The 12,582-nt window shown below is 39.8% G+C and overlaps 1 protein-coding gene across 1 annotated transcript in view; it reads right to left on the bottom strand.

Moving 5' to 3' along the window:
- The window catches only part of LOC112980738 (vasoactive intestinal polypeptide receptor 1-like), a 59,142-nt gene that overhangs the window by 8,069 nt on the left and 38,491 nt on the right, over positions 1–12,582 (bottom strand). The window contains exons 4-9 of the mRNA XM_064508059.1: positions 10,103–10,210; positions 9,197–9,306; positions 5,961–6,058; positions 4,756–4,888; positions 4,151–4,304; positions 2,154–2,214 (exon numbers count right to left, since the gene is read on the bottom strand). Of these exons, the coding sequence (XP_064364129.1) occupies positions 2,154–2,214; positions 4,151–4,304; positions 4,756–4,888; positions 5,961–6,058; positions 9,197–9,306; positions 10,103–10,210 (664 nt within the window). The remainder of the gene's footprint in view (positions 1–2,153; positions 2,215–4,150; positions 4,305–4,755; positions 4,889–5,960; positions 6,059–9,196; positions 9,307–10,102; positions 10,211–12,582) is intronic.

The raw sequence follows: 12,582 nt of genomic DNA, 5'->3' as shown, positions 1-12,582 counted from the left end.
TGCAACACAGGGAACTATTTCTTTCTCAGGAAAGGAAAGTGATGGATATTAAGTTTTCAAAGGCTTCTCCCAGTCCTCCCACCCCCATGCCTCCTGAAAAGTTCCTGTACAGCCCACATAAAAGGATGCTGATTCATCAAGAGGCAAGGGTTGAAGAACCAACACAAAGTCAAAAAATACACACTTTTATTTTCAGGCTTCTTTCCTACTCTCCTGTTGAAAAGGTGAATATTTTGCAGGGTACAGATCAGAGAGTGAGCTACTGTGCAGCCAGGAATGCAATGATTTGCGGCTTGTAAGGTAAACAGGTAAGAGAAGTCCAGACCCCTAGTAAAGGTATCATGAAGGGAGAGGGCAGATTGGGCTTTTGGCCCTGGCATCAAGGCTGTTCACACATTTAACGCTAATAACATTCCAGTTTTTCCTTCTTCCAGTCAAGTGCTCTACATGCTAGGTTATACCAGGCTCCCTCTTTCTGGACTTCCTGCTCCAGTTTTGTGACACAGAATGCTTGGCTGCACAGTGATAAAGCATCCAGACAGCAGCTTATGTCAGCGTGTAGCATGTCTTTGACCTGTGAGCTACGTGAGTTCAAAACAATGCTGGCTGAAGAAACTGGATTTTCCATTTATTAGGCTATTAGGTAAAAGATGAGTGGTGCCAATATTGTGGCTTCTTTATATATCTAATATCAGAAGAGCAATCAAGCGAATGGAGGTATCTGCAATGGGTTTTATCTCACTACGTGTAGATGCCTTCATCATAGCTATTCAGCTACATTTCCTTTCCGGTCAAGGGACATCAACACAGCAGAGGAGACTATGGCATCTTGCATCTCATGTTAAAGTGGACATCAAAAATATATAAGAGGAATAAAGCCCTAAGAAAGTCTATTTCTTTCCATGGACTAAAAAGGGAGAACACAATGAGTAGATCAGATATAGACATCTAAGACTCAGTTTGGTTGCCCACACATAGCCATCAAGAGCCATTGGCTAAACTCTAGTGTATCCCACCTGTTCTTCAGCTACTGCTACGGAAGGGCACAATCTCACAAAAATTGTGCATGTTAGCCACACGTCTTGGACACTTTACGGAGTCTGAAACCAGCTGCCTGTGAGCGACTAGTAGAACCCCTACATTATAGCGTAGCTAGAATCCCACTTCTAATGTGTAGGCTATGGGAAGGCACTTTGCTGGAAGAGCACCCAAAGTTCAGACAGTGAAGTCTTCAGTCCTTTTCTTAACCCTGTGAGAACTTGTCTGAGCTCCTGCTCATTCTCTCCACCTTTTGCTGAACTCTATTCATAACTATCTTGTGCCAGATTCTGCCACTACTGATTCAACAAATTAGCCCACCAAGCTAGCAATGTTTTTTTTTGCTTGGAAGAGGGGTGGCAGAACAGGACAAGAGTTAAAAATCTTCCTCAGACCTCTCCTGGTACAAAGGGAAGCACATGCTGTGGAAAGATAGACAGGTTCCACTTATGAAACACTAAAATGTAGAACTAGTCTACTGCTGACATAGTGAAGTAAAATAAAGAAAGCAAAATAGGATGTGCCAAATGAAGTGGACTACAAGACTTGCTGCTTCTACATCATTAGCCTGAGTCCTGAGCAGGTAGGTATGAAATAGCATCTTTTCCAATTGATCATCCATATAAATGACCTGAAAGCCTTCTGGGTATCTCTTAGTAAGCAAGCTTCTGCTTTATACCTGGCCCCCATATTAAAAGATATAAAAGACTGAAAGAACTGAATGGAATTGAAAGAAAGAACTACTTACCAAGACAATACACAGTTGTTATGCATGTACAAATTTGAAGAGATTAGGATGAGAATTTTATGGCTTTTTTTTAAACAGAAGCAGGGATTTTCTTAAAACCTAACTTTTTCAACTTCTGGATGTTAGGAAACTAAACAAAATGTCCATTCTTACAGTGACATGTACAGACTTTGGTATTGTCAGCAGAACACCGAAAATGATTTTCTCAATTATTTGCTTTCAAAATTTAAAGAGTAGAGGCACAAATTTTGGGGGGACAAATGTTTTTTTCTTATCTGTTGTTAATCTCGAACATTTCCATGTTAGCAAATCAAAATGCAATACAAAATAGGTTGTCCTCACGTTCCTTACCCAAACTGTAACTTACCCTGTATTTTGGTGATGGATTCTTGTGAGGACCCAAGCAGACATCACAAGAGTGGGAGCTCCTGGACAAATCAACATGGAACACAATTTAATATTCTTTTTCTTACTATGTCCCATGGAAACTTTATTGCAAGAATTTTCACAATGTCTACACAGTAAAGTTCAGACAACGAGCCAGACAATCTTGCAATGACTTTACGAAAGAATTTAACTCTCCATTCAGGGCAAAAAAAAAAAAAAAAAAAAAAAAAATCTTTCCTCTCCACCCCCCAGGAGAATTAAAACAAAATGAGAGAGAATAAGGGGATACTTTGGAACTACGTTTTCAGAAGTAACATCTGAGTATTACTGGAAGGTTTGCATATGAATTATGAGCACCTGTGAAGTTTGAGGGATCATCTATTTAACTAGAGCTGTTTTATCCTGTGAACTGTTGCCAGCATGCAACTCTTTGTACATGAGAATTTATCCTAAAGTGTCTCTACTATTCACTGTAGACCAGTCAGCTGATGAACAGCCCATGAAAATTTGTTCTAATGAACCCATTATCTAAGGCACAAGAATCTGTGATTTCTAGTCTCTCTCCATCACTGCTTATCCTTCTGTATTTGTGGTTAAATAGCTATTTACAAGATTTTTAACATAGTCCTATAAAGTAGGTAATTAACTTTTGCTCTCCTTTTCTGGAATTGAATTTCCAAAGGCTAAGTGACTTTCAAATCTTCCAAAAAAAAAGGATTCTGAAGTAGGTCAAATTTTCACCAATAAATCAATAGAAATTTAGGTAATATCTGCCTAAATGTCATTTAGGATCTATAAGAAAGGCACAGAAGTCTTCCTTCCTCATTTTAGGCCTTTCTTTGAGGTCTCAAAGCCAGGATCATATTCAGACCCAGTTGCCTTTTTAATTAATGAATAGAAATAGTTACATCCATGCCACCTAAAATCTGAGTTGCCCCAGAGAGGTCTGTCACTTCTCATTGACTATAAAAGGAGATGAGGATTACTACACTCTTAACTGAGGTGTTTTCTTTATTGTGTGAAGTTTTTTTGTGATTAACCAAGTCCTAAGCCTCTAGTTCCAGGCAGTCAAAATTGGAGTAGAATCCCCTTTTGAAAATTCATCCTTTCTTAAATTCAGTTACCTAAATAACATCTAAAGATCTGAAGATGCAGGCAAAATTCCTGTTCACCTCAGAAGAACTTGGATTTTACTGCTAAGCCAAAAACGTCCTGCACCCACTCATTTTGGCAGCCTCCACTTTGGAATGACCAAGGTGACGTACAAGAACATCTAGAGCTACAATAAACAATTCTCTGAAGTGAAAGAAATGTTATTTTTCTATTATGTGCACATACTCTGACAATTTGACAATTCTGACAATTTTAATTGCTATATAAACTTAAAAGATTCTTTAAAGCCAGGTCTCTGCAAAAAATGCAATTTTTGCTTCCTAGACCAGAACTCACTTGAACTAAGATTAATATATTGAATTCTGACTACTAAAAGCAAAATGCCAACTTAAAGTTAGTCATCTAAACTTCTTTAGTCAGTGGAGGAAGAAGAGATGTTTCCAGGAGGTTATTCAGCCACATTAGTCATCTGTTTGAGAACTGGATTAATTACCATCATGGCATGCCCACCTAACTCTATTGACTATCGGAGAAACTTGGGGAGAAAGACTTTAGATTCGATGACTTTTAAATGACTGTAGTTGCATGAAATTAGTCTCCACCATAAAGATGAATGTTGCAGTCTCTCGAGCGGAAACACTGTGCTCCCAGAAAGCCACTATATCCTCTCCTTCAAAGTTTAAAAATGTGAAACATTTAACAAAATAGAAAGAAAGGCAGAATTATGGTATGGTTCTGATATGGCACTACTGCATGAATAGGCAGACACCTTTTATCAAAAGAAATCACCTCAGAACAAATATTTTATCTAGTTCTAAAGTGAATGGAAATACTAAACAATACAGAGTGGAAAAAAGTACTAACCCCAGCCAGCAAATATGAACCACCATACATACTGCTTATCAGAAACAAAGGTCAGCAAAAGCAGTGTTTGCAGGTATATCCCTTCTATAAGAAGCCAGAAGAAGTTGGCTAAAATGCTGAACTGAAAGAATGCCACAGCAGCCTTACAAGCAACCTGGAAATGTGGAGGAAGAAAAAAACATTAGATCTTTCATTGGGGTTAAGGGTTTTTGGGTTTTTTTCCACAAGTATAAACAAAATTCAACATCGCTACACAAAAACGAAGGAAAAAACACAAGATTTCAGTAGGTTTGGGATTCCATCATTTCAGTTGACTTTACTTCACTTTTTTTGAAAGGGAGAGCTCGGCCCTTTCTTATAGGTGAAACTCTACTGATAGAAATGGATATAGCTCCATGAGAATCAAAGCTGTACATCATACACCAGAGCTGAATGTGACCCATAGCACTAGTTTTTTTGGTTTGTGTAGCTTATTGTATAGGTCATTTGTTTTATCATTTTGGTTCTAGCAAACTGAAAAAGAATGGGATAAAGAAATCTCCATGCTTCCTTCACATCAAGGATTAAACACTAAATCAAGGAAAGAGAGAGGGGAAGATTAGTACCGTTGACATTAGGCAGTGGTCCATGCTTTCATCAGCAAACAAAACAGCATCTTTGGTGAAAACAGCAATTGCTCTCAGGATAAAGGAGACAAACAGGTGCATATGGATGTAATTCCGTGTACAGTGGAATTTTCTGACATGGGAAACAAAGAAGAAAAATTGTTCTTCAAGAGAAATTTCTTGTGGTCTCATCAAAACACAAATAGGAATATGTAGTGACTTCAGACTTTCCAAAGCAAATATATGATCTATCACTACTTGAGAGGGTGCTAGGCACAAGACAGTAGAGCAATCATGACCTGTTTAGGCTAATAAAAGTGCTAGTATAGTTCTTCTTGAATCATCACACATTTGAAGGAGTCAGCAGCAGCAGGGAGTGACTCTGAGACTCTTGGGCTGTATTGCAATAACACCTTTTAATTATCCTAAACAGCAATTTTTGTTAAAAAAGCCTGCAACAGGCTCTTCAGCCCCTTTCTGGCTAGAACAGAACGGAGCACTGAATGGGTGTGAGTTGCATGGGATGGCTACCGGAGGAGTAGCTGCCTTTTCCTAGACCGCCCTGGCCACACAGTTTGATCTTGAGCTGAGGGAATCTCCTTCAAGATTTGGACAGATCAAAGTGTGTCCTGGGTCCTTCTGCAGCTATGACCTCTGAAACTGCCAACACATGCCTCCTAGGAAGCTGTTTCTGTGCAGGGAAAGTTTAGGGCTTTTGTTCAAGTGTATCGGAGCTAATAAAAAATAGGCTTCTTTTCCTAATAACCGAAGTTATCAAACATGACATTAAAATTTCTTTAAACTTCTTCCACAGCTCCCATTTACAGGAGCAATGGTCTTTCACAGAGGGAATGGGCAATTTAGAATGACTGCAGGTTCAAGGCATGAGACATACCGAGTTTCTGCAGAGTATGTCCCTGCTAAGCACTGGAAGAACAGTTACCTTATGTTAATGGTGATAACAGCCTAAGGCATTTATACTGCATGGATAGATTGCCCAGTCAGCTTTATTTTAGCATCTGCAGAAAAATGCCGCAACTTGAGTGGAGAAGAACCCATTGCCATCAACAGAATGTAATGTCTCAGGAGGGTTTGGAAATAATTTAAAATAACAACAACAACAACAACAACAAAAACAGAGAGGGCTTGAAAGGAATAAGTATGAGGCTCTCTTGAGACATCCTGAAAAGAGATCAAATTTTTACCTGAAGGCAGCAAAGACAATTAGAGCTGTAATGAGTGAAGTCACTGATGCTGCATAGCCAGCAGTGTAGACACGCCAAAATGCAGAATAATATGATTTCTGTGAGAAAGAGAAAACACAGACCAAGGCTGGTGGTTATGCAGCATGCATTCTGGTGTGCTCATTTCACTAAGATGCACTTGTCTAATTTAGGCATTCCCATCACCTTGTGTTGCTTTGGGTACTTCAGATCGGCATCGAGGTTTTTCCCTTCCTCACTAACATGCCTTATTTTTTGAATGCTACATGAGCTTAGGCGCGAGACCAGTTCCACAGCCCACAGCTCTTCTGAAACAGTGACTTCTTTCAGTATGTTCAATAGGAAAATGTTAACTTTGTAAGTAACTACATTTTCCCCTAAAGGCATACGAGGACTCTCGGGCACGGAAGCCTTCAGATGGGTGATTTGTGAATCAGTAACTTTTGGAACAGGGCCAGACTCTACTCCATTCAGATCAAAAGGATGTTTCCCACTGAATTCAAAAGTGTTGTTTTTCATAAATAGAAATAGCTGAGCAGCAATAGCTAATAGAGAAATAAAACTTTCATTTTGCATGTGAGGACACCGAGACACTGTGAATAAGTCACCTCTCAATGTGGAGATGAGAAATTTAAGGCCAAGACAACAACCTCTCTGTCTTTAATTCCTTGGAAAAACACAGTTCATTCAGTGGCCCTATACAATAACACTGCAAAATTCATCACAGTTCAATTTTTTTTTCATTAAAATATCTTGTATCCCAAGAAAAATGAAGCATGTTTGTATAGCTTTAGCTATGCAAATATTATTCTGTTTCACTACAAGATCACTTAATTATTCAAAATCCCAAGAAACCAAATTCTCTGAATCCAGGTAAATTTCCTCTTTGTAAATTCAATGGACACTTTGTTCTCTAATTGATCCAAACTCTGTTTATCCAAAAGGCAGCAACTCTACATTGAGACAGCCATTAGCAATTTTAAGTAGATCCATAAATAAATCAGGTAACCCTGACAACCTAAGAATCATCCTGGTGTTTCTGAAATACTCCTAGTGTTTTATACAGTATTTCTGAAACAAAGGTGCAAGATAGAAAATACATCCTTCAGCTAAAGAAGGAAACATTTGGAAGCCTTTCATATTTTATTGTAGGGTATCTAAAAAAAAGTGAAATATGTAGAATACATCATGTGTTCTCATGGCAGATACAAAGTATGAACTAGCGGTTCTCTTGCAATGTAAGTGGGATTCTTCTCACCTTTGTCCCCATGTTTACAATGCAGTAGAGCTTATTCACCTTGTCTTCCCTTTATATATCCCGTGGATATGAGTGGGATAACAAACTAAACAGCCACAGCACAGACATGAACTTTGCCCTGAAAACCTCCACAGTGTTAAAATGTAAATACAGTCCCTTGCCTGATTTCAGCCTAGGCCATGTAGCACAGACTATATCTGTGCACGGCTCACTGACATAGCACAAGTCAGGGCCTGCTACCCGTACACAGCTTGGAGAAAGCTGCCCTGATCTGGAGACTAAGAAAGTTTAGCTATGTGGATGACAGCCCTGCATGCCAGCTGGTCCCAAGGCTGGAGAACACTGTGTGCTAGGATATACAGCGCCTGGAGAGCCGTGTGTCCCTTCTGAAGTGGTTGCAGGGTTTCCAGCAGTGCTCCAGAATCATTTAATGCGTTTATCTTTACAGCTTCCCTACAGCATAAAGTGGAAATACCCGCATTTTGCAGGTGGGGAATTGAGCCCATACTGCTTACTACAGCTGTGCTCAGGTTTTTAGGTTCATGGAGCCAAATGGATTAAGCCAGTTGTGTCTACACTTCCTAAAGATTTAGATACTTGAACTCAAACTTTTGCACCTGAGCTTTCATGCCTGGAGAGATAAATGGTTTAGTCCAGATAACAGCCAGAGTGTTAGTGATATGTAGATAGTATAGGCAATCAACGGAGGGCTTCAGCAAAAGTTTGAGGTCAAGACTGACATGATAATAAAGTTGTAGTGGAAAGCCAAAACCCATCTTCTAATGGCACTTGATGTCAATTGGCCCAAGAGAATTAGATGTTGAAGGGAAGGGTGTCTGTCAAATTGCAACCCTCCCCAGCTTTACATGTCTTACTTTGGCCTGCAGCAAATCACTTTCTTCCACTGTGAATTCACAACTCTGAACACTCACAGGGAGTTATATAAGTTAGACTTTTCTTTCATAGATTGGCGGGGGGGGGGGGGGGGGTTAGTTGCTTCTATCAAAATACCACAAGAAGGGAAGAAGGCAGTGATGGTAGTCCAGTGGTCAATGCATCCATGTGAGATATATGAGCCCTGCTGGATACAGAGTGGAGACGAGGGCATGGAGACACTCTTATCCCCTTGTGCTGAAACCATCCAATTTAGCAAGGGTCTGAACTCGAGACAGAGGCAGAGAGCACAACTCCGTAAATTAGCGCCTATCAGCTCTGCAGCAGAGGTTACCACTGAGACACTAACTCCACCAATGCAGTGTGAGACATCCCCTTCCTGGAGCCATGGATGATGATGAGGAAGGCAGAAATTTAAATTGTATGGAGATATGAGTGAAAAAGAAGTGCTGCTGCAGCCTAATGGAGCACCTAATGATGCTCTTTAGACAGGAGAAAATGGGAGTTCATTCTTACTCCTTTAAGTGCCTAATTTAAAGAGCAGAAATACTCAGTGGCATCCAAGAGCTCCTCTCTAAATAAAGTGCCTCGACCCCTGTGCTATAAAAGTATGGACACTTTTTTTTTTTTTTCTCTCTCTGACTCAAAGAAAGTCTGAAAAAAATTATCAACAGGAGGGATTCAAAGGGCTCTTCCCTGAAAAATTCCCCACAAACTGTTTGATAGAGCTTCCTTAGGAGGTGCATGATATGGATTCAGATCCCCTCTGTCAGTGAACCAAGGTCTTTGTTAGCTGGGACAAGCAACCTAAGCACTGCTGAGTGATACCAAGAGGAGAGAATGGATGGAGAGGAAAGTGGCCCTGCTACCTCCTTGTTCCATGCTTTGCATCGAGCCTCGTTTGTTAAGCAGGCTCTAAATGCACATAAAATTTTGGAGCTTAGCATTGAAGAAGGATGATAACTGGAGTCTGACGGGACATAGATGTGAGGGAGCATTCAATTGCTCAGCACGTTCAAGAGAGGATGCTCTGAACATGCCCACAAACAGGAAATCAAAAACTCACCTCGTCCTCAGGGCCTTTGCTGGAACCTTCATCAAAACCACATGCAATGGTGTAAGGTGGGAATGGTTCTGACCAATATGACTCCTCTGTACAGTTTCTTTGAAGGGTGCCTTTAATGGTGAAATATATTAGAGAATGAGTTATGGATTTTTTTCGTTTAAATTTTGACAAGAAATAACATATTTCTATTCCTACTTCAGTTCTTAAGTTAGATACTTACAGGTCTAGTCATGCTCAGCAAGATTAGCTGTAGGGAATTAATACTATTCCATACACCAATCATTTGAGAAGTTGAGACAGATGTTCCCTTTCATTTCGAGATGCAATGGAGCATCTACATTTCATATAAGATATTCATTCAGTGAGTTCAGTCTTTATAGAGAGGAAACTAAATTAGGCAGTTTAACCTGCAGTTACAACATAGTTTGTGCCTGTGAACAAAGACCTGAGCTACTCAAACTAGCTCTGAAGTTAGATCTAATATTTGAACTTAGCCTTGCTCTGACTGGACAGTAGGACTAGATGGCCTCCAGGGGTCCCTTCCAATATTAATTATCCTATGACTTTATAAGTCAGTGATTCTATGATGTACAAATAGACAGTTTATAACCTCAGCAACCTAGTGTGATTACATGTTTTTTTAGTCCACTAAAGAGACCAGATAGTTTCATGCAGCATAACACACCAAAAGAGTGCCAACCTTGCATTGACCATAAGCCAAGATGCATATCTGGATAATTACTGTATGCTGGCTGACATAAGATAGCACGGTAAGTCATGAAGATGCATGTGCTGGTGAATTTTTAACTATTATAGTTTATTTTGAAATCTATCTGCAGAAAAACTATTGACAAGATCTATCTAAAATCTGTCTACAGATAAAAAGAATAAGAGAAAAAGTCTTGCCATGGATATTGGTGATTTCTTCAAAAAATCCTGGACAGGGAACTTTAATCACTTCCCCAAAAGTGGCTCTGGGCCAGCAGCTTAGACCATCCCAGTCTCTGGGGCACCCTGGAAAACAAAACAAAACAGAAAAACCTCTAAATAAAGAAGCAGACACAGAACATCACATGGCTGATCTTCCATAGTGAGATTTTTTGTGGCGTTCCCACTAACTCACATGCATGAAGAGTCACAACAGCACCTACAGCTCTATAAACGAAGGATTGCATTGTTTTCCTCTTTGTCTTGAATGCAGCATCTCTCACATACACGCTTAGCATTCCCCCACCTTGTCTTGTGAGACAACGTACATGAAATTGAAGCAGGTGCAATCTGAAAGTCAAATCAACTGTAGCTCTTTCCGTTGTCAAAACAGAACATAAATGACCGAAATAAAAAATGTGGAATAATTATTAGCACTTGAGATTTCTCATTACTGGATTCAGGGTCTGAATGAAAAGCATCAGACTTAAAAACCCAGCCTTAGCCTCTTAATTGCATGCTGATGGTCTATCAATTCCACCTGGCTTAAAGGAAATAATAAAGCGGCTGAAAGCCTGGTCTCACAGAATGAACTGGATTTTTTTTTTTTTTTTTTTTTTGCAATGGACTTCAACAGGGATTAGATTCAGCCCGATGTGAAAGAACATCTCTCAGCATCCTCTGGAACAACCCTCAGCGGGAGTACATCTAACTAGTTGGCATTCATGAGGTTCCCTAAACCAGAGCTTGCTGGTTGATGAGACAAGGCACACCACTAGCTATGAGTCTCATAACAAGTGTTTTCAGAAGAGAGAGTTAATCACAGCTCTGATGTGATGCATTGCACTGAGACTCAAGCTGCGGTCACGCAGTGTCTGTTGGTAAGTAGGTGTGGGTGCAGCACAGAAAAATTATCAGTATGTAAAGGTGCCTGAACCAATAAAAAAAGCACTGTGCCGCAACAGAAACTAATCTCTAGGTAGTCGTAAGGCGGATATAAAACAGTGCATGGGTTTCATTTGGGAGGTGTTATTTTGTTTCACTGATTCTTTTTTGTTTCCTCTGTGACTGATGACAAGGCAAATCTAAAATTGTCAAGAGTTGAAATGTGGAAGTAATATTACTTTTCTGTAGCTAAGCAAAGTTACTCTCTGGCTTCCAAAAGGATAGTACCGAGGCTCTCCCATAGGACTACGCTCACATCACCCTCGGGAGGGTGAAATTCTTGGTATCCCCAGTTTGCCAGATGGGAAAACAGGAGCCTGGATTCATTATCCTTAATTTTAATTGTCTAAAATGTGTTACCTAATCTAAGCTATGTTCCCTCTCTAATCAGCAGAAAGAGACAGGGACTTCCAGCAGATGATTCATCCCACATATTGGCAGCTCCTTTCTGAGGATGGGATGAATCACTCGCTGCATGTACCAAGGTGATTATAGCCTGAACTAGGCTGCTAATTCTTAAGTGACTGAAGTTAGGTAATGACTGAGTTAGGTAATGTGAATCCCACCTACCCATGCAGTGGCCCACTCTTTTAAGGGACTTAGATACCTAAGGGACCCTCTTACAGGGACTAAAACATCTCTGAAGAGCTGGGCCTAAAAAACTAACCTATTTGAGAACATGGGGTTAAAAAAACAGAATCAGGTAACAATATGTGGGAGTTGTGCCTAGATGTTTTAAGTCCCAGATCTGGCTTCATTTCCAGTGACTGCTAAAGTTAATAGCAGGGAAACTACTGAGTGCAGAGGCAGCAAGAGCATCTTACCCACTGAGCTATTCAAGAGACTAATGACTGGGACATGCCACCTGAGACGCCATAAAGACAACTGCAGCAGGATTTGTATCAAGTAGTGTTGACACTGCAGATATTTAAGTCTGCCTCAGTCACCCAGGGCTCTTTTTTTTTAGACAATGGAGAAAAATAAGTATTTTTAGAGCTTGATTCAATTGACCTATTTTACACATCTACTTCAAGATGAGAGGAATTGCACTCTGGACACTACTGATGGCACTCATTACACTGCACAAAGCGAGTAATGAGGAATTAGTTTGAATTTAAAAGTCTGCAATATAGATGAATTCCACCTCTGATTATCTGCAGCTGCTTGGAAGTAACTCTTTACAAATCAGAATCTCTCACAGTGTTTTACGTGCAGTTCCTGAAAACTGAACCACAAGCCAGGGACTTTTTAAAAGTAGTAGTCTATTTTAAAAATACCATAAACAAAATGGTGAGTAGGAATTGTTTTTTCCAAATCTAATGATTGTTTTTTAAATGTACTTAGAAAGGCTGTATTTACAGCCAGTTTTCATTAAAGTCTTTCCATCTCTAGCAGATAGAAGGTAGAAAGGAGAACTTTGAGAAGATCAGAGTTGGCAAGGTTCAGGATTTTTAAAGAGTTAACAGAAGTGTGAGGGCTTTTATACTTCTTTGAGTAGCTTTTGCTACAAAAGA

The sequence above is a fragment of the Dromaius novaehollandiae genome, chromosome 2 (genome assembly GCF_036370855.1).
Source record: "Dromaius novaehollandiae isolate bDroNov1 chromosome 2, bDroNov1.hap1, whole genome shotgun sequence".
Classification (NCBI taxonomy): Eukaryota; Metazoa; Chordata; class Aves; order Casuariiformes; family Dromaiidae; genus Dromaius; species Dromaius novaehollandiae.
Note: the sequence above shows the minus strand (reverse complement) of the source record. Positions and strands in the feature narration are given on the sequence as shown.